This window comes from Mirounga angustirostris, unplaced genomic scaffold (assembly GCF_029215605.1).
Source record: "Mirounga angustirostris isolate CCGP_5_RB_7025 unplaced genomic scaffold, mMirAng1.0.hap1 SCAF_2, whole genome shotgun sequence".
Taxonomy (NCBI): domain Eukaryota; kingdom Metazoa; phylum Chordata; class Mammalia; order Carnivora; family Phocidae; genus Mirounga; species Mirounga angustirostris.
In genome coordinates, this window is record NW_026991710.1 from 155,521,393 (window position 1) to 155,544,197 (window position 22,805).

General features: G+C 41.2%; 1 protein-coding gene across 1 annotated transcript in view; it reads left to right on the forward strand.

Annotated features, from left to right (window-relative positions):
* The window catches only part of EBF2 (EBF transcription factor 2), a 188,164-nt gene that overhangs the window by 117,294 nt on the left and 48,065 nt on the right, over positions 1-22,805 (forward strand). Inside the window, exon 7 of the mRNA XM_045880043.3 lies at positions 14,067-14,148. Within this exon, the coding sequence (XP_045735999.1) occupies positions 14,067-14,148 (82 nt within the window). The remainder of the gene's footprint in view (positions 1-14,066; positions 14,149-22,805) is intronic.

A 22,805-nucleotide genomic window follows, 5' to 3' on the forward strand; every position in this document is an offset into this window, starting at 1 on the left:
GCTGAGATGTTTTACTTCCAGGTCAGCTGCTGACTCCCCAGGAGAAGTAATTTTTTTCTTTAATGGCTGCATCCCATTATCTACCGTATGGGGAGAAGCCACAAACTCAACTCTAAGCTTTGGGGCGGGGAAGGCTCATATGGGTAAAACCAAGTCTCTGGATTTTGCAGATTATTGAATATGGAGCTTGTCAATTATCTAAGGCTTTCTTCCGCTCATGATGCTAAAATTTTAGCCATTTATTGAATTCCAAAAAGAACTTCCAATAAACCATTTCAAAGGCATTTGACTTATCGGCACTTACTTTGTTTTGGAGGGTGAGAAAGCCAATGGCACCGAAAGCCTCAACTGAGTTTTGGGGACTAGATGCAACTTTTATGTACCTTTCATGTTACCCTATTTCATGTGCAGGCACGCACGTGCACACGCGTGTGTGTGCGTGTGTGTGTCTGTTGTGTATTTTGACACGGCAATGATATCTGTTCTGGTGAAAGAAATGAGTGGTTGAACTGTTAAAGTTTAGGGTATCTGTAGATACCAAATACCCTCACGATCTTTTTCTCAAGAAAGGTTTTCCTTATTCGAGGCATCGTGATTATATCATCTCAAGCGAATGTACTGTGTAGACACATATCCTACTACACGCAGCTGTGAGAACAGATCTTATTTAGTGAAGGGCAGGAGTAAGTACCTAAAATCAACTCTCGTCTTTAGAAAGGGCCTGGACTTGTAAAACACTGCATATCATAAAACTGGGTTAAAAAAAGAAAAACGATTTTCATTAGTTTAGAAGTTATTTGAAAAACTAGAGTTTTGACTAGGCTAGGTCTAGGACTTTTGAAACTTTAAAATGGACTTAGGGTCTTGTTTTAAGCAAACTGGGGCTGACATATGGATGTGACTTGAATCTTCCCCATTCACCTTTAGACTTTCTTTGACCTGGGGGAAGAAGTCCCCGTCTCTCAAATCGGGGGGGGAAGATTTTATGCCTAGCCTCCATTTTTGAAATAAAGTGACTCCACATCACCTTGTTCTCGGAATCCAGCATACTGAACAACAATATGATATGGTATGGAAGAGAAAGATTAGGAATGTAGGCTGGCCAAGAAGAAGTGCCAGGGACTGCTTCCGTTCCCGCTGAAGAGTGCTTGAATCTGGTTCCATCAGGAGACTTTTCGTTGGAGCCTCTGTTTTTTAAAGAGAAAATGTAAGGAGAATCTATGGGTGCCTGGGTCGCTCAGTCAGTTAAGCATCCAACTCTTGATTTTGGCTCAGGTCATGATTCTCAGTGTCCTGAGATCGAGCCCTGCGTCACACATCATGGAGCCGGTTTAAGCTTCTCTCTCTCCCTCTCCCTCTGCCCCTCCTCACCTAAAAAAAAAAAAAAAAAAAAAAAAAAGGAGATTCTAGTTATCTACTCATGGGTGAAGTGAGAACCAATAGTTAGTGACCTTTGTGAGAAAACCAGAGTTAGTACAAAATGCAGTGGTATTATAGAGAATGAAGAAAAGTAGAACAGATAAAAAATCTCTTCATGGCATTTAAAGCAAGATTTCATTTTTGGTACTAAGATTTGGAAATTTCTGAAAAGTTAATGATACCCGTAAAGTAAATAGAGGCTTTAGAATCAGCAAAGTTTGAATGAAAAAAAAAGAAAGACCAATCAGAAATAATGAATGCCTGATTCCTGGAACCTCATGTAGATATAGGGGTTGGGTTGAGATTAGACTAATGTCATCATATTCTGCTACACTGACAACACTCTGGAATATTATTAGCTTTGTCTGGATGCCTTTTGTATCAAATTCTTGACCTGATTTTTGTCCCAGTTTCTCTTTTATATCATTTAGGTTTAGTTCTTCCTTTAAGAAAAAAAAAAGTTAAAAAAAATTGTAATGAAAGTCGGCTGACTCTACTATGAGTAATATAAGAAAATCTGTTTTGCTAAGGGAGTGACAGCATATTGAAATACCTGGTTTTATATTTTTATGTGGGTTTGGCAAATGCAGTCTGAAAGTGGCTAATATGATACCCGACCTGGTGTTAATAGCCAATGATAATTCCATATGTACCACCTGCTACCTGTCAGGTTACACTTTCTTTCTTTTTTCCTTTTTTGGCATGAAGGTTACATTAACTGTGAATACGGGTCTTCGTGGCTAGAGTGGAGGCAAGCTGTCATACTTTTCAGATGAAGTAGATCTTTGATGTCATTATCATCTTGCCTTCTTTTCTTCGGTCACCCTTCTTCCCAATTCACCCTCTGCCCCCCACCCTGACAACTTTTATGTAGCCCTTAAGCAGCACAACATGCCATCCTGAATTTGGGAACAGGGAGAGAGAGGGAAGGAGACAGAATGAATCACAAGAATAAACTAGACGTGATGTTCATGGGGGAAAATCTTTCTACTAAGAAATAAAATTAGAGAAATTTCCTGGAATGTATATATGAGGGGAAGAACCCATTAGCCAAGGGCGATGTGGATTTGTTAACTAATTGCTCTACACCTTAGTGTTTAAATGCCGCAAAGTCATTTCTCTTTCTCCCTAGTAACTTGTCAGGAATGTCTCAAAACCTAACTCCACATGGGTAACAACTGCTTCCTCTCGGCTCTGTCCCACGGGTACATATTTTGAAATTGGCTGGGTAAAGCTGAAGAAAATATCTAAAAAACCCAAAACCGAAACCAAATCACTTGTCTCTCCATATGTGGGGCTTGACTGGGTGACCTTCTGGCTCTTTTTCTCTCTAAGCTCTGCTGCAGATAAGACGTAGCATGCTAGGTCCAACACAATACATTAAAATGATTTTTCTTGAAAGGTGAAGACGTTATTAAGGATTTCCATGGCCATTCACGTATTTTTTTGAAAGAAAATAATTTTAGCCTCTTATTCGTATTATTATTCCAGCTGTTATTATTATGTTCCTTCTGCATAACTATGAAAGACACAGAAAGTTCCCTTTCTTTTAGGCTTTTAAAAATCCTCCTACACTGGTTAATCTCTTCAGGTTGGAAACCAAAGGCAAACGCTACGGTCTGGCTCAGAAAAACTGTCCAAATGTCTTATGTTTCCAAACTATCCAAGTAACAACATTGCTTAGCTCAGAAAAATTGTTGCACTTTTTCCAGGTGCTTTCAAAATATTTTTCTCAGTCTGGTTAGTCACGGCAATAACCCCATAACATAGCTGGAGTCTAAGGTACATGCCTCTTGGGGCAGAAGCAGAAGCTGCCCCTTGCTTTGACCCCCTGGATTCTGCTCCCGACTGTGGCCACAGGCCTCTGAGAGTACTCCTAAATTTTCATCTCAACTCCTAAAATTAGCTTATATCCTCGCTTTGTCAAAAAAAAAAAAAAAATGTTGGCTGACTAGTAACGAGGAAGTACCTGGTAACAAACCTGGGAAAATTGTTTCCCGTTCTTTAGAAGAAGTTGCTATTTTGTGTAGAGTCACTGTAAAAACCTAAACTCCAGGCACATTTCAAGTGGCTCTGCTCGTTTGGCCTACCAATCTTTTGGCTGCTGATATTAGTGATTTAGCTGAGTGGGAGGGCCAAGGAGCTCTCTATTTCTCCAAAGTTATATTTCTCATCTCTTTGAAAGTTTGATCGCTTCCCCTGCCAGAACATGCATTTCCCACTTTGTTTTTCTAGGTTCGTTCTCAATTTGCATCACTATTTGTTAAGCTTGCCTTGGCCTTCCAGATTCCTGCCGAGCCTCAAATTTTCGAGCAACGTATCTACCCATACCTTGATTCTCCTGATCCTGGTTTATTTTTTGGGCCAAAAATCGAGCTTCGTGCTTGCTTGCCAAACTATACAGTTTCCCATTTTCAAGAGCGCAGATGCATACGTTTCTTTGAGACTGTACTCTTCAGCATTAAAGAGGGACCCTTCATTGTAATCATTACTGAATGGATACAGTACTAATGGAACTTAATTGTTTCCACTAGATGGATCTCGGGTGTTTTTGGCAGCCAAAATGAAAATGATTCCAAATACCATCAAAGGGGCTTATAAGCACCCAGCATGCACAGAGTGTTTTGATATACAGTGGAGTGTTAATATCATTATCTCTCCTAATACAACATACGGTTACTTTAATCCTCTCCCGCCTCTGTGATCTTGGAAGATCCGGCGGATAGAAGGCGAAGAATAAAACATTATATACAAGGAGACAAAGGGAGAATTAGTCTCCATCCTCTGAATGCGATTTTTTTGATTGTTTGAATGTTGGCTTCAAATATGTACCTTTATCAATACTGACTTCTGTATCTTCCACGCTAGTTTGAGTTTGTATGCGACATCAAACATACCTTTTCACACATGTTCTTTCCAGATTTTTTTTTAACACTTACTTAGCAGTTTATAGAAGGAAGTGAATGATCTCCTCAAGCTGCTTACAAATTAAAAAAAAATCTGTGCTTATTAATTATGCAGGATTAGTCTAATTATAATTCAGCAAATTAATTAGCGACAGAAGGTGTTCTGAAACATTGGAGTACATTTGCATGTTAAATGGAGAGGCTAGTCTGTAATATATGTAAATTTATGCATGGCTTCATAGTTTAATTTAAAAATTTGCAGCTGCATATGGTATGGGAGCAGGTGAAAAGTCAGTTTTAGTTTAATGATGCTAACAAACATTGGATGGTGTCCTGTCTTAGCAAGAGAATGCACTCATATCTGCTAATCTACGACTCTGTCATAAGAATATAGCATTACATAGATGCTCAAACTCAAGGTCATTAGTGAGTGGACCCATAGGTGCAATAAGTATAAAGCTAAAAACTGCAGAGAGAAAGCGATGATAGGAGGGACCCGAACTCTGAACTTTGTTTGCCACTTTATCCAGTAGTGCATATTGAGTCAGTCAGCCTTAGTTTCGGGAAAGTAACATTCCAGCCTGTGTAAAAAGGGATATCTTTTTGTCTGACTGTTATCTACTCTGGCAGGTATAAAAGAGTTGTCCAACCTTGATTCGCTTTCCAAATACTCACATTTGCACTTCATTTCAATTTCCTGGAGCCGTGGGAAAGTTATTACCAAGTTATGAATTAATGGTAGGGTAGAGAGTTTTACACATTGGCCTCAACCATCTGGCAAAACAGTAAAACCAGCGGACCAGGCAGCAGCAAAGGGCTCTTGGTGTAATTGGTGTTCACTGCTCAGCCTAGCATAGACGAGCTTCACAGGGAGGGCAGAGCACCGGGAGGGGGAGGGGAAGGCTGCACAAGGGGAAAAGGGGCACTAAGGAAATAGGACGGTAAGGACCCATTAAGCTGATGGCTGGCTAATAACTTCATTTCTCTCCTTCACCCGAGTAGTCGTGGCATTAGAAAGGGAAATAGATTTGTATTCCAATTCTGAAGTCTTAGAGAAAGATGCTTCCTGAAATCAGCTGGTAACATGTTCAGTTTCCCTCTTTTTCCCTTTTCTTGATCAGAAGGGAGAGAAAGGGAAAGGGCCAAAGAGAGGATTCGGGTTAAAAACAAAACAAAACAAACAAACAAAAAGGAAAAGATGGAACTTCGCACATTGCAAAGAGCCCTCCAAAGACATTTTACAAGAACAATTGGAATTACAAACATGCTCTTTGTATTGCATTTCATTCCAATTCAAGCCCAAAGAGTTCAATTATTATTTTCATTAACGGTGTCAGATTTTCATCCGAGTGCAAAAACAAGGACTTTTCCTTGGAGATTTTTTTTTCCTACCAGCCTCATGTTGTCAAGTAATGGAATTCAGGAGAGTGAAGATGTCTGTCTGACTACAGAAGAAAAAAATATCCCAACATATAACCCCAGGTCCTAGGAAACTAGAGTGGGTTACTGGTCAGAAGTGAGTGGAGAATCAAAGTGGCCCCTTGTTTATGCACCTCGGTGACGGTTGCTAGTCAATCGTTTGCCACTTGAGCTATGGGAGATATCCACTTCAGAACAAATCATGAAACGAAGTCTATCAATACGGAGTCAGAATTATGCGGTGGGGGAAGTCGCTCCCTCCCTTTGCCTAAGTGAATACAGCAGATCCACTCCTGAGGCAGCGTGTTTGGTAATGAAGGATCTGTTGCCACACTGAAATGCCACTTCCAGGAGTTTGTCATTGGAGTGAATGCCGAATAGAATGTGATTTGATGGGGCCTGCTGTCAGGTAGGAACCAAATGATTTTGCCTGACCACAGTTTACTGAAAACAGTGATGAGGATCTTGACCCACCGCCTTCTGCTGTTCCTCGTTTCCTGCAATCTGTTGTAATAGATTCAATGGCATAGTCTTTTTTTTTCCTTTGGAAAATATCTCCCCCTAAAAATCAAGGGAAGGACTTTAATATTGGACAGATAAACAATGCAGAGAGAACCAGATTTGAATTTATGGCACCTCCCTCTGGTATAATTTTGTTTGGAAAATGGGCCATTTTAAAAGGTGGTGGGGAAGTAGGGGCAGTTCAGGGGAGGGTGGCAGAAGCATGCCTAGTGAAAGGTGAGGTAGCTGACTTACTACATCCCAGGTGTTTACCCAAACACTTTGCAAGGGTAACTAATCCTCACTACTGGCCTAGAGGATCATGTTACAAACTGAAGGTCCTAATTTTTACACTAAATACTAAGCAAGCAAATAATAATAATAATGCAGAAGCCTTGGCATCATGTGGAAATAACTTGGTAGGGATGCCCCAATGAGCTGCCCACATAAAAGACTGAAATTATCTGCTGCCAAAGAAATTAACTTGCTGGTCTATTTAAAAATGTCCAAAGGAGGAGAGTCTCCTCTGTCCCTTGGGTAATGTTTTCAAAATTTAGCTTGGTGACTTGACTCAGAAAATGTTTTCCAAGACTTAATTCAACTTCTTAGGTTACACATTTGACTTCCAGCCTTTTTTCCCCTGTAGTGTTGATAGGCAAATGGCTTTGAATCTTCCTCATCCACTCAGGGCAATCTCTGACATTCTTTTTGTAGAGGGCTGCAGCTCTTTGGGCCCTGTCGTCTTTGGAGCAGATGGGTTCTTGAGACGGCCTGTTTTCCGATATCTGATAGACTTGTTTGCCTTCTTCCACACACTCCAAAATAGCCACCGAATTTTCAGAGAATGTGGGCCCTGATAGGAATTATAGACATTTTCATTTGATTGCTTGTTTTGTTTTGTGACATGAAGAATGATTTCACTCTCATTTCCAGAGTGTAAGATGAAGGACGTGACATGATCCCCCATGTGGATCAATGAGGCCGTAGTTCCCCAAGCAGTGTGTCCTATCTTTTCCTTCAAAAGAAGTGTGGCCAAGCTCCCACCAGAGCAATGCTCTCCTATGAATCAGACAAAGCAGACTTCCCCTCCTAGCTCTTCCACTTATTAGCTGTTTGACCTTGGACAAGGAAGCTAACCTGTCTGAGTCTTGTTTATTTCCTCCATAAAATGGAGACATTGATTCTCCTACTCTCAGAGGTGGGTGGATTAAACAAAATTACACATGGTACATAATATGAGGTCAATGAAGGTGGGGTATTTCTTTGTTGTTATTATAATCGTCATCATAATTAGTCTTTTAGCCATTGGGAGTTAGAGACGTTGAGTGTAGCTGTAAGTAAGAAAATATAGTGTTCAAAATTTTCTATAAACTTATATTTTTTGGATCTGAGATGGCCTTTCCTTGACATAGTCCAAGTGAATAAGCTTTAATGGTCATAAAACTCTTCCATAGGAATGTCTGTGGAGATTAAAGACTCTGTGCTTACTCTGTTCATGTATTTATATTTACATTTTAAGGGATTGTTTAAATAAATGGATTACATAGAAAATCAGCTTATAAAAATGAGTATTTGATTGAAGCCTAAGAAAGCCAGTCAGTCAAAAATTTTTTAAATTATCTCCCCTTTCCATGGATCTTCTTGAACTTTGTGCTGGCCATCATCTTACCAAGCAGATTCCAAGTACAAAACATTCCCAGATGCCCCATTGTCAAGTTTTTAAGGTGTAGCAAGAACCAATGCGGAGTTTGAACTCCCAGAGTCCCTTAATTTTTGTGGACTTCAATGAGAGTCTTCACAAAGCCCTTAAAGCTTCGGGCCCTTTCTTACTTGGGCTGACATCTAAACAATCAATAGGGCATGTCATCTTCAAGCCAAGCATGGGGCCCACTGCTGCCCTTCACCTTACTTTGGCTGTCTGGATTTGGATTCTCTTAGAGGCTTTTGGGAGAGGAAAATGTATTCTTTCTGTTGTAGGAAGGTTCAAAGAGGATATCACAGTTAAGACCTAGATTAAAGCTGAAACATTATCATCATGTTTTTTACTGGTCTCAAGTAGAAACCCAGCACATAGGGGTTTTCCTACCTTATAAAACAGAGTGAGCTGCCATGTTGGCCATCCCGAATGAGAAAATGGCCCCAGAGGTGTATCCATCCTGCATGAGACCCCTCACTCTGCCTAGTCCCCCATAGGATAAAGCTTGACAGGGCCCTGGGAGACGAGAGACAGCTGCCCATTTCTTTCAAATATGATTTTATGATCCAGCCTATCCCGGATAGTTTTTAGAGATGATAATTTGATCATTCTTAGAAATGGTATTATGAGTGTTTTAAGGCAAGGGAGTTATCCTTTTTTCAGAAGCACACACAAACAGTGGAAGCCAATTATATTTTAATTTATTGGACTCTAGAAAAGGAGGGTTAGTAGTTAATCCAGATAAAATGTGTCTTCCTCAAAAATCAATGGACTTAGGCCTTTAAACACCTACATGGTTTGTGAGGCTATATTGAGTCTACATATGGCTCGGACTTCCGGGAGCCAGCCTGCTCATGTGGCCATCACAGCAGAGAGAGAGAGAACCAGATATAGCACCCCCTGCTCTTGGTTTTTGGAGAGTACGGGGGTGTTCTCATCTTCATGGTGTGTAACATGTGACCATGGCATTGCAGAAATTATTCCTAGGGTAGGCAGAATTAGATTTTTTTAAGGGAAGAAGTTTCAAAGTGAAAGGTATTTTACATGTTATTTGGCATAGAGTAAGGTTCTACTTAATGGTAGCTGTTACTAGTGCTAAGTTCACATTCTTTTGATACACATCCCTGTCTAATCTTTTTCTTGAAAAAGGCTTTCATTGTCTTCCCACAGTACTTTCCTCAACACTTTTTGTATTGCAATTTTTTAGAAGGCACTATATCTTGGCTTTCAAATGAGAGATGAATTGAATGACCTCTACCACAAATCTGGACAAAATTATGTTGGGTTTTGTACTCGTCAGATCATTGGTTATAATTCTGGAATCTGGCATGAATACTAAGTATTTGCCCTTCCTTTGATTTAGAGACAATCCCTCTCCACGTCCCCCACCTCTGGACCTTGACTTTGCACCCTATTTGTGCAACTAGTTTGAATCTCAGTTTCTGTTTGGGAAGGGCTCAGGACACATCTAGACCCATCTAGGAACTATCATTCTACTCTTGAACAGTGCTGTGTGTTCCAATATTCCAGAGATTGGTAGAGAAAGAGATTTCTGTGTGGCTGGGCAGTCCCCTGTAATTTTAGACCCATATTCAGGGGTCTCCAGATTCCTCTCAAAATCTGAAACAGTATATTTTGAATGGTTTGGTTGTGTGTTCCATGAGGGCAAAGATTTGGTCCATCTTATTTGCCATGGTGTCTGAACCTTCATGGAGGATACTGTATACTTCATAATTGCTCAAATGGGTAAATAAATGAATTCAGCAAGTATTTTCATTAGTAGGCATTTACTTCCATGCAACTATCTTTGACCTAGTGTTTTCCTCTTGGGATGCTATAGTCCTCTCACTCTTCAAGAAACCAGAATCCTTCATGTTGTTTTTTCCCTTTCCTCCCTCTCTCCCTCCCTCCTTCTCACCCTCCATCTTCTCTTCTCTTCTCTTCCCTTCTTTTCTCTTCTCTTCTCTTCTCTTCTCTTCTCTTCTCTTCTCTTTCCTTCCCCTCCCCTCCCCTTCCCTTCCCCTCCCCTCCCCTTCCCTTCACTCCCCTCCCTTCCCCTCCCCTCCCCTCTTCTCTTCTCTATTTCTTTTCTTTCTTTCTCTTTCTTTCTTTCTTTCTTTCTTTCTTTCTTTCTTTCTTTCTTTCTTTCTTTCTTTCTTTCTTCTTTCTTTCTTTCTTTCTTTCTTTCTTTTCTTTTCTTTTCTTCTTTCAGACCATTTTCTGAATTTTTAAAAACAGCTATATTGAGATATAATTTACATACTATAAAGGTCACTTATTTAGTGTATACAGTTCAGTGGCTTTTAATATATTCACAGAGTTGTGCAACTGTCATCACAATCTAATTGGTTCAGGAAGCAGAGACTGCCAGATGGAGCTTGCTGTGAGAAAGACCCAGGTTCAAATCCTTATTTCTGCTACTTACCATCTGTGTGATCTTGGGCAAATTTCTTCAATTTTTGGTGACTTTGTTTTTTCTAGCTGTGAAATGATTCATCAGTCGTACCATTGTTGTAAGAAAAAAAATGACGCATTGTATATGAAGCACCTATACCTAGCCTCAGGGTAAGGCACAGAGTAGACACTTGGCAAACTTTCTTTCCCTTCCCTCTGTGACCCCTGTACCCTTCAGCTGCTGGACCAACACAAGATAGTGAGCAGGGACAGAGATGTCTCTGATAGCTGATATTCCTGAGCCACCTTCTCCTGCCTCAGAAGCATGTGGAAGGAAGCCTAAGACAATGGTTGTTCAACAATTTGCCTGTCAAGCCTGGGGGACCGCCTGCTCTGACCGAGGCATCACCCAAGATGCCCCACTGTCCACCAACCAGCTGTCCCTGCTTATTTTTTCCCCACTATCTTTGACGTATCTCTCAGAAAACCCTGCATACACCCCACTTGGACTGCAGTAAATCATGATCTTTTTGTCTTCAGTGGTTTCTTCCATCAGTGTAGCCATTTCTGGAGGGCTCTCAACTCTACATACTTTTCTTCGTCATCATAGAATATTAATATTGGAAGAACCCTAGAGATAAGCCAGTTAAACCCAGTTGAATAAACTGAGGCCCAGAGAAGTGAGCGAACTTGGTTACATAGTTGGCGCAGGTCAAGACTAGAATACTGGCAGCATGTCATAAATATCTGTGGAGTGAAGAAATGCCATTTGGTGCATTACATCATCTCAGCTGACCTAGGATCCAGGTTGCAATGTGCTGGCTTGAGTTCACATTTTGATCCCACCTCTCTATTCCTCTGCATCTAGAGAACAAGGATAATCCTGTTGGTCGTAGTGTTCACTCCTAAGGAATGAGATCAGAAGCCTTGCAAAGTGTACTGCACTAAGTGGTTATAATATTTATGTGGTCAACATTGTTTGGAGAAAGTGGAAATAACAACTTCCATCCTGATGAGAATCTGCACATTTGGTCTGAATCTTGCAATTCATTTGGGTTTCCCGTTTCTGAGTGCAGAGCGCTGGCATTTTCCAGGCAGCTCTGCCTTCGGAGGGATCCAGACCCAGGGGATTTGTTCCCTGCAAGTCACCCTGTGGTTAATGGATGGTATAGTTAGTAAAGGGTTCTGTATCAAGCCCCTGAGCATGGTAGGTGGAGGGGGGGTGGAAGGGAGAGAGGTAGAAGACAGCAGTAAAAGCAAGAGAAAAAATTGGAGATAGCAGTAAACCCCCAGGATTCCTTTAAATTAATTTTTAAGTTCACATATAAAATATCCAGGCCATAATTTTTGGAGCTAGCTATTTAGAAAGTTATGCCTTCCTTTAGAAAGCAGTATACAGTGTAAGAGAACTTTTTCTCTCTCTCTCTCCCCACATATCCCCCCCACCCCACTCTGTTCCCCTTTGTGAATAGAAGGTTATATCCTTAGTATGCAGGGACTAGACAGGTTACAGACTCAGATCCCAGGCCAGGGAAAGAGTCAAAACTTTCCACCCAAAGAACTGATGAGCGTCCTAATTGAAACTGAATCGAGCCTTTCAGCAGGCCCCTTGTTTCCCTAAATCAATTTGATTTCATGTAAACATGTATTTCTTCTGCACTTTTCCACCTACCACACCATGCATATAACAATGCCTTCACGAACATTAATGTTTTTGCCAGATACATTTTAGAGAAAGGGTTGGTAGGTAAGGGAAAGTATCACCCACCGGGAGTGCGTTCTAAGGACCTCAGTCCAAGCAAAACTTTCCTCAAATCAAGGACTTGGTAAGAAAAAGCACTCACTTTGGTTTTAGGAGGGGAAAAGGTGTAAATCACGCTTGGGGGTGCTGGAGGATAGATGTGGTGTGGGAGGGGGGGGCTATTGTTTGGAAGGAGACTCGAGTGAGAAAAAAGCAAGTTTTAAGCATATCCTGAGAGCATCTTCGTGAGTTGTGAGTGGCTGTAGCTGCCTCTTCTGTGAATGTACAAGGGCAAGAATATTTTCCCTTACAAAAATAAAATGTTTGCATTCTGATCAACCTCTGATTGCTACCGGCAGGCAGACGTTTCACTGCACGTTAGGAAGCGAAGGCAGGTTGTGAATTTGAACGCTGCATAAAGCAGTGCGGAGCAAAAGGGAAAAAACAAAAAACAAAAAAAACCCCAGCGCGGAGCGTTTCTCTGCCCCGTCACTCCGGAGGTAGCTCGGGGAGCTAGGGTGAAGACCCTGATACCTTCATGGCACAGGAAGTCCTGCCTAACCTCCTGGCCCAGCCAAGATGAAAAGAGAGAAGTGAAAAGCAGATGTTATAACATCATGAAAAAAATTTTAGCTGTTATTTCCAAATTCACAATTCACAGCCCACCTTTATTCGTAGATAGGGGTCAGGAGCACTTGGCCAAATATTGTTAGCAAATCTAGAGTAAAACAGCCTCAAATACAGAAACCATTTTGAAGAACACAGTTCCCATTCTCTCTTCCTTGATTGCTTACTGTTTATCTTTCCATCAGATTTTTTTTTTCTTTAAGTGCTAAATACAATTAACTGGAGCGCTCTCCAATTCTTTTGTGTGATTCTTAAAAAAATAAAAATAAACAGAAGGTCACCATGAGAGCATCTTACCAGCCGTTGCTTTAAAATAGAATTTTTGGAAGCATTGTTGATTTCTACTTATTTTTGTTGGTAAATCCTGGAGAAAAAATGTATATCTTTTCCTTTAAAGTTCTAATTCAAGGCATGGATGTGAGAGTTCTGGAGGGACTTTGGGACTGCGGTAAAATTTCGTTGTCATAGTAACAGAAAGGGAAATAGGCCTAGCTCACCTGGGACTTTAACACTGCAAAAGCCGGATTTTTTTTTTTTTTTTTAAGGAAAAGGACTCTGCAAGTGAGTTAAATGAAAAACTTATTGTGGTTTGAAACAAAATCCCAAACATTAAAATAGGTGAATGGCTGAAAAGGCCACCTCTGCCATTTTTCTGGTTTGATGTAGTTGTCTGATTAAAGATGCCCAATTTTAAAATTGCACAAATAGTTTATTTCAGAGACAGCTGGCTTAAAAATATGCCTTATGACGAATGATAACCTCAAACCATGATTCGGTGCCTTTGTATTTTCCCGGATAATGTACAGAAGGTCTGAGAGGACATTCACAACTTGTTATTAGTCATAAAAACCCCAGTGTATACCTGCACAGGCTGACCTGCCTTTGGATGGCAACGTACTGTTTTCTGATTTTATATATATTGGCTAAAAAGACGTGTGAGGGTACACGTGTGAGGTGTGTGAGCACGGAGGTGCGTGTGGCCAGCGGAAAGCCACATGCGTGAGAAACCCTGGGATTCTGGGTGAAGTCTTGCCATTATTTACCCTGGAGCAAGACATTTTTACACGGCAGGAGTCACTGCTGCTTTGGAAGTCTGATTTTTGGGAGACAGAGTGTCCTTGCAACTCGGGGGTGGGTATACAAACCAGAGCCCAGCTTGTGACCCGCTTCACAATCCTCAAATCGCAAACATCCGAATTTGCAAATTGCAAAGGGTCAGCGGTGTTCCTTCCCAGGCAGGGCCGGCTGAAATTCCCCAGATGGGAAACACAATCCCTTTCCAATCAAATCTAATATAATGCAGATCTATTTTCTCTTAAAAAATGTTTACTACAAAATGTAACACATTGCTTTCTCTTCACAGATTTTTTCTAAAATTTTTCCTCAAGTGCAATCAGAATTGTTTGAAAACAGCGGGAAACCCGAGGGACATGAGAAGGTTTCAGGTAAGGGGCCTGCAGTTCTTCCCTGTTAAGTGAGTCGTTCTGTTTTCTCTCTTTAGCACTTTCTTTTTTCCTTTCTTTTCTTAGAAAACATTATTCATGGACGCTGCTAACAATAAAGATGACTCTAAATGATATCCCTCATCTGATAGTATTGAGGGCTCCTGCATTTTGTAGTGTCTAGGCCTCTCGCCTCTGTCGCCAAGGCCCGAGGGGAGGGGCACCAACCCAGGCTGGAGATTTGATTTTCAGCCCGCAGGCTGCCCTTCACACACACAGCTGCCCACAGCAGGAACCGTGTTCTTGATATTCAGCCACCTTGGGATTTTTCAAAGCAGCTTCTCTGTGCTTTCTGCAAGCAATAGCCTCTTCCCTTCCTTCGCCACCGATTAACCATGCAGTGGTGTCTCTCGGAGTCTCTGGGAAAGCAGCAGCCCCAACAGCCGTGGTTCCTTTAAGATCGCAACATGACAACAAGACCCACGGGACAGTGACCCAGCTGCCGGGCAGTTAAATCTGCCACTGGTTTCATCACCCTTGCCACTGATGTACTGAGGATACGAGCTAATAAAAACACAGAGAGAGGCAAAGTGTGTCAGGTTGGAGATGAGAGGAAGTGCAGTCCCCCTTGGCTCCCTTCCTTAATCTTTGAAGGACCCATATTTAATCCGCCAAAAGGCTTTCCTGCCATTCATACACCCCGCCTAAATACAGAGCGCTCCCTTCCCCGTAGAAACATGGAAAACATGTTAAACAATAGCATTCAGGCTTGAGACTTAAAAAAAAAAAAGTCTGGCAGCCACGGGAGGGATGGGGATGATTAGACTCGTGTTTTGGGTGGGAACAGTGAGGTTCTGGGGGTTTCGTAACTCGCCTCAAATCGCAGGAAGGATGCGGTGGAACCAGGAACCGGGAGGGTCTGTCTGGTCAAACCCCTTCCACCAGACCACGAGTTTGCACCGTGGACAGCTGCTAAGTGGATGCCTTGCTGTTGACTTTTTGAAATTCTTCGTAATTTCAGAGACCGGGGTCACACATACTCATTGGGCACAGGACTGCCCAAGTAACGGGGCTGCTCCTGCCAGCCACCCGGAGAGCTTCTGGGGCTTAGGGACAGAGTACTTCAGGAGTTCACGGGGGGGGGGGGGGGAGGTGGGTGCACACAAGGTGAGAAAACTACTTTGCAAAAAAAAAACACAAAACATTCTTGTCTTCTCCTCCCCCCCCCCCCCCATCATGGTCATCAAACAGTCTTGCTGGCACTAGGACATTTTTGGTTAGTTATTTAACACGATTACCAGCCTCTCTTAAAAAAGTCAAACCCCTCCTCTCTGTCATACAGTTTCCCCTGCTGTATGGTGTGAAGACAAGCAGAAATAAAATGAGCTTTCTTGGGAATGACGCAGGATCATTGTGCGGGGTGGAAGTTGATGGTGTTTTGTGTTCCAAATGCAAACGTAAATAATTTCAGTCCAAAAAAGTACGAGATTCAAAAGGATTCCAGAATAACCTTGATGGCCAAAGCTTGGCTTTCACTTCCTGAAGAAACAGAGGTAGGAAGAGGGGTTGGCTGTTCAGATTCCTATCCCCCTATTCTCTACCTTCACTTCCAAAGAGTTTTAAATTTGAGAATGCTCTCATCAATTTCAAGAGGCTTTTAACAGAATGTCTTGTCATTTTATTTTTCTCAGATTTTGGAAATGTACTCACTAAGCACATGCATGCTCATATTTCCTCTACTTCTTCCGTTATTTACTAAGTGACGATTTCAGTGTGCCTGAGCTTTTAACAGGGTTAGAATAAATATTGCTGATCTCAAAATGATGGGAGGTTCTCATCCAATGTGAAAATATTTGACTTCTGCAAAGAACGTGAACTATTTTTTTTAAGTTTGTGGGTTCTAATTGTCTTATTTTGGGGGTAGAGCTAAAATTAATTGGCAATTTGGGGGGTATTTTTTATTGAGATAAATTCATATAACATATCATTCATCATTTTAACCATTTTAAATTGTGCAACTCAGTGGCCTTTAGTATATTAACAATGTTGTGCAACCATCACCGCTATACAATTCCAGAACATTTTCATCATCCCCAAATGAAACCCCATACCTCCCAATTCTCTTTTCTCCCCACCCACTGACAACCACGAATCCACTTTTCGTCTCTATGATTTTTCTATTGGGGACATTTCATGTAATTGGAATCATACAACATGTAGCTCTTTGTGTCTGATTTCTTTCACTTAGCACCATGTGTCTGATTTCTTTCACTTAGCACCATGTTTTCACTTAGCATCCATGTTGTAGCAGGTGTGAGCACTTCATTCCTTTTTATGGCTGAATAATATTCCATTGTAAAAATGTACCACATTTTGTTTATCTATACATCAGTTGATGGACACTTGGGTTGTTTCTACTTTTAGGCTTTTATAAATAATGCTGCTACGAACATTTGTGTACAAGTTTTTTGGTGTGTGAACATATGTTTTCAATTCTCTTGTGTATATGTCTAAGAGTAGAATTTCTGAGTCATATGTTAGCTCTATCTTTAGCTTTTTGAGGAACTGCCAAACTGTTTTCCACAGTGGCTGCATCATTTTATATCCCCACCAGTAATATACGAAGGTTCCAGTTTCCCCATATCTTTGCCAGCACTTGTTATTTTCTGTTGTTTTTTTTTTTGTCTTTTGTTTTTGTTTTAAGTTCTAGCCATCCTAGGAGTGTGAAGTGGTATCTCATTGTGGTTTTGATTTGTCTTTCCTTCATGATGTGGAACATTTTTTTTAATGTGCTTACAGGCCATTTATTTGTATATCTTCTTTGGAAAAATGTTTATTTGAATCCTTTGTCCACTTTTAAATTGGGTTATGTGTCATTTTATTGTTGAGTTGTAAGAGTTTTTTTTATATATATTTGGGATACCAGGACCTTCCTTATTAGATAAGTGATTTGCAAATATTTTTTTCCTATTCCATATCTGTCATCTCACTTTCTTGATAGTGCCCTTTGATGTACAAAATAATTGATAATTTTTATACTGTGCTCAGATTCTATTAAGAGTATAACCTTCAATGAACGCTCTCTACCTGGAGAAGGCTACTATGGAGAAAGCCTTGACTATGTGCTATAATGGTCAAGTGAGAGACTTGGATAAAGTTCAAAATATGAAACCAAACCAGAGATTGTAGGTAATCATGCGGGGGTCAGGGGGATCTGAAGGAATGGTAACTTAGGAATTTCTGAACTACATTTCTTATTCAGAATGACAAAGGTAATACTTTTAAACCATATAGATAGTTACTTCGTTCCTCCATTTTGTTATGATTAAACATATTTAATCTGAAGCATTCTTTTGTAAAGATTTGCTCTGAACAGAATAGAAATATGAAATTTTTCTTACCAAATCATGAATCCAGCCATACTCCTTCTTCTCTCCCACCTCTCTTCTTTCCCCTGTCCCCAAAACAGTTGTGGAACTTGGATTCTTTTTCCCAAAATGACCAAATGAGAACAATATCATTACATCAAATTTTTTTTCTAGCCTGAAACAAACCTCTCTTTAATTCAGTTCAAGTTCCAAGTATCTCAGACATATATAAATACATATGCCTATTTATCAAAACACAATAGGTTTTAATCCTTTTTCGGCTCAGATCCTTTTGAGAATTTGGTAAAAGGTATAGATTCTTTTGCCACAAAAACCTACATTTAAACCAAGTTTTGCTTAAAATGTCAGGGGTTCCCACATCTCTTAGGGTCCCATGGTCCCCTGACCTAAAGAAATGAAATTCATCTACCAAATGGGCATCCTCCATGTAATTTAACCCTTACAAAAAGACCTGTCCCCTTGGGAGTTCCTTGATTATCTTCCCACTTCCTTATAAATGCCATCTGTTCCAGGTGACTCCTGGATCCATATCCTCAGACCTCACCCTTCTCTGGAGCTGCAGAAATCCCACTCTGCCTTCTTCCTGGGCGTCTTCCCTTGGCTTACTAATGAGCACATGTTCACAACAGAATTTGATACTTACTCTCTGGATCCGTGCCTTCCTCATTTATTGGTGAAGCGTCACTTCCTCCTCCTAAGTATCTGCTAAATCTATCTCTTCTCCTGAACACAACTGCAGTAGATCCCTGCTTCTACTCCTTCCTTGTCTAGTCCTAAAACTCAGATTTTGAAAGGCATGGCTGATTAGTATCTTTGTACCAGGCACATCCCCTGATGTTTCCATATACCCACCACTCACTTGGCACACCTCACTGATTTCTATTATATGGAATATTACTTGAACCTTTCCACATGTTTGCCCCTCTACCTAAGAACCCTTCGCCCCTCTCCAATTTGTGACTTCTACTCGTGCTTCAAGACTATACCTGAATGGCACCTCCTTTGTGAGGCATTTTCTGACTCTCCCTGACAGACTCCTTGGCTCCTTCTTCTGTGCCATCATTACATTCTCTACACAGTGCTACTACACTCATTTGTCATATTCTCCTTATCTCCCCACTGGGAGCTAAGTCCCTCAAGGGCAGATGATTGTATCTGTTTTGCTTTTTGATGTGTCTCTAGCACCTAGGATAGTTCTTGGCACACAGACTGTCCTCAATAATATCTGGTGGGTGGATGAATAAATGAATCGATCACATTGCCTTGCAATTATTGTTCATCTAAGAGACTGTGCTGCTTGAGGGTAACGGATATCTTTTTTTTTTAATTTTTGTATTTCTCCCCAATGCCTAGCATAATACCAGCCACTGTGCGGAGCTCAAGAAATTGTTATTAAATAAATATTTTAAGAGAGAGAAGGGAAAAAGGGAAGGAAGAAAGGGAAAAAAGAAAAGATTTCTGTGGTCCCCAAGTATCTAAATCCATGGGCCATACATGCAGAAAATCATTTCTGCCCTTCTTGAAATGGAACAATTGGGTGAAACACCCAGATTAACAGCTTAGTGAAGGAAAAGAAAGAAATTTATGTCTAGTTGAAGCTGTTAAGACATAATGAACCCTATTCTTTATTTCTCTACATTGTGGGTAGAGGGCAGGCAGTTGGAAAATCCAGAAGAAAATCAAGCTAAGACAAGGAGAAGTCAAACATGTTGTCATTTCCCACAATCAGATTCTAAAACACAGAAGTTGGTAACAATTATGGTGACGGTTGCCAACTCATTCTCAGAGATAGGCTGACTGGGTCTGCTCCAAGTCACAGTGAAAACATAGATGCACTCATTCATTTATTCATCCACCCACCAGATATTATTGAAGACAGTCTGTGTGCCAAGGACTATCCTAGGTGCTAGAGACACATCAACAAGCGAAACAGATACAACCCGCTGCCCTTGAGGGACTTACCTCCCAGTGGGGAGATAAGGAGAATATGACAAATGAGTGATTCACATAGCTTAGCTCTGCTTCTCTGTCGTCTTCAAGTGACCTGCCTGGAAGCACAGGGCCCAGCACGGTGTCAGTTGGCTTTGTGCTGATTGCCAAACTCAGTGGTGTGGTCACGGCAGCTGAGGTAGAATCTAAGGGATACCAGCCATTATAATAATAGTAAGTGTAGATGCTCTTCCCAATGGTTTTCAAAGTTGTCCACGGTATCAGCTATAACAGGACACTAATGTCAGCAGATCACTAACTTAGTTGATATTGAGAACATTCAAGACCTGGTTGCCAGTTATTTCCCCTTGCCTCAAGAGGACTCTGTTTTAAATAGGCATGATCACTGTAGAGGCCTGGGGTATTTTCCATCGTATGGGTAAGCACCAACTTGCCCATTAGTCATTCTGGAGTTAGGAGCATGTGCCTTGACATATCTCTAACCCTAGAATAATTTTAAATGAACTCCTCCATTTATAAACTTGCAGCTTTCATGTAGTTAGGATAAAGATTCTTACAGCCATTTGCTGAACTTTTCTGAGTGGCTCTTGTGTGTCTCAGGTTCACCCCTAAATTATTCCATTTTAGATTAGGCCCACCACAATCATCATTTTTTATACACTTATTCTAGGGAGAGGACTGAGAAATATATCCAAACAGGTCTTGCCATCTGTTGCCTCAAGACATAAAAGGTCAAGATATATGGAGGGGCACATACATACATTTGCAATGAAAGAAAAGTTATCTCGGGAGCCAGATTGGGGAGGACATCAGTGCTGAGTTGAATTCTGTTTATAGGGATCTTCACACGACCTCAGGATGGGCCTGCCAGAAGGGGATCTTAAGGGGCCTTGGAAGGGGTGAGGGAAAGGGTTATGCCCTATGAGGACACACCTAGCAGGTCTGTCAGACCTCTGAGGAAGAGAGAGCAATGCACGGTTGCGGGCAGAGGGGAATGGAAGATGCAAAGATCTGTCAGGATGAAGAAAAAAAGTGAGGCTGTGTGAGCACCAACCGGCATCACTCGGGTAGCTCGATAATGTGAGAGGCCTAGGGCCTGGATGCAGCCACTGCACAGGAACAATGGGGAAATTAATGTGGATGACAAAGACACCCAGTCCTCACAGCTGGGTGTTAGCCACTAGTCTGTGTGACTGAATGATGCAGGAGCAAAGGGCAGGGCTACTCATGTCTTGGAACAGGGCCAAGATCCATCCAACAAACCATTATGATTTCTTAAACCCCTAGTTCTTATATAAAACTTTTTAATGGCACCACCATCTATTTTCCTTAAATAAAAAATGTTGAATGTTTCTCTCACACCCATTGAAGAGGGAAACAGAGTTTAAATTAACTCCAAATGGTAAAAATTTAATACAGCTCCAGTTGCCTGCAGGTTTCTTCAGTTCAAATCTTTCAATTCTAGAGCTATTCCAGCTGCTTTGTGATCTCATGCACCATTTGAAGGTTTCTGTGCTACTGAGCAGCAGTTTTAAAGCTCATAATGAAAATCACTTGACTTATGGCCTCTCTAATCAACAGGTGAGTCCATTATCTGGTGGTAAAACAAACCAGATATTCTGAGAAATAATAATTATCTATTTGGAGTCAGGAAAAAAACAAAAACAAAAAAACCCCTCTGAGGGTCTGAGTATATTTCCCTCAGTCCAGTGCTTTAAGCGTGGGGAAGGCTCTCTGTGGGTTACTTCAGGCTTTTCTCTTCTCACAGGATACCCTCCTGCCACCCCCACTCCATGCCTTTTGGCATCTCAAATGGGGACAAGAATCAGGGTGATAAAAATTTTAACCAACCCACATAGGGAACGTGTTTTGAATTATTCATGGGAGAAAAGAGAGAGAAGGGATAGCAAGTCGCTGCCTGTGTAACTCTTGGGAAATGGCATGTCAGATTTCAGGTAGGGGGAAACAAAACTTAAATGCTGAAACATTTTAGGAGACTCAAATTTGGGTGCCAAAACCTACCTCCAAACACATTCCAGAGCAATCAGATGCAGAGCTTCCTGGAAAGCAAAGCTTTCTTAGTTTTGCAATAAGAGTACATAGCTGCTTGTGGGGACTACATGCTCCTGCTTTTTGATGAATGACAGGTGATTCATGAGGTCCCTGGGGGGCAGAGTTTGGTGGAAGAGAATGGCCCAGCCAAGTCAAGAACTGCATCAAATATGTCAAGGCTCCCCTGTGGCTCTCAAAATGTTTGCGAGTAAAATACCGCCCTTGACTATAACCATCCCATTTGGCATATGTTCTAGATGGGAAAGGCAATGGGTTCAATGGAATAAAATGAGGTGGCAAAGATGTAGCCAGGGTCTATGACCTTTGAGATGGGAAAAATTTAGTTGTAAAGCAGGCTCCCTGATGACATGAAGGCTGGTTGAAAAAAATTGCCACTTGACTTTTTGTACGCATTCAACTGGTTTTTTAAAAACAAACTCTTAAAAGATGGCCATCCTAAGGCAAATTTGCAAAATATGCCAGCAGAAACGGTCTTCAGCGTACTACTACACTTATGCCAATTCGATTTTATTTTTTAAGTGCCAGGAGAATGATTTCAGTGACCTTGAGTGGTGTCACAAAACTTTTTCAACTCTTCAAGGCCTCTCTCAAATCTCATTTCCTTGATGAAAATGGTGGTCACTGCCTTAATTTCAGGTTCATTTTTCTCACCTTTGGGCTCCTGGAGTATACGATGGCCACACATTTTAGTCCTCACTTATGCATGGCTATGTAGTCATCTTTTCTGATTATGTGTGGTGTTTGTTATGCTTCAACTCCCTGGTCAGCTCCTTGAAGTCGTGACAATGTTTTCTGTAAGTCCCCATTGCACGTCGCAGTAGCATGTCACTGCGAATGTCACAGGGAGTGTCAAAAACCACCTTTGACTGATCGAAACATAGGGCTGTCTTCTTTCTTAAGAAAGTGTCTTCTCGGGAGTTATGTCATCAATGCCACGGTCCCTCCTCCCTTGGTGTGAGCCGCCCCACAATGCCCCACATCTGTCTCAACAGCAATCAACTTTGTGTTCTCTGGTTCGGCACTTGATCCTTAACCGAACAGAAAATTTAGCCTTAGGGAATATGAAACAACTGTGATGGCTAAGAATTCTGGGAATTCCTTTAAAAAAAAAAAAAGATGACAAAATCCATACTTGTGGGGTAGGTGTTTAAAGGTAATTTTGGAGACCCCGGAGTCCAGTAACAAAGAAGAATCTAGGCTTTAAATCTGGTTTGAAAATACGATGTGTGCCAAGAATAAAGTGGTGGG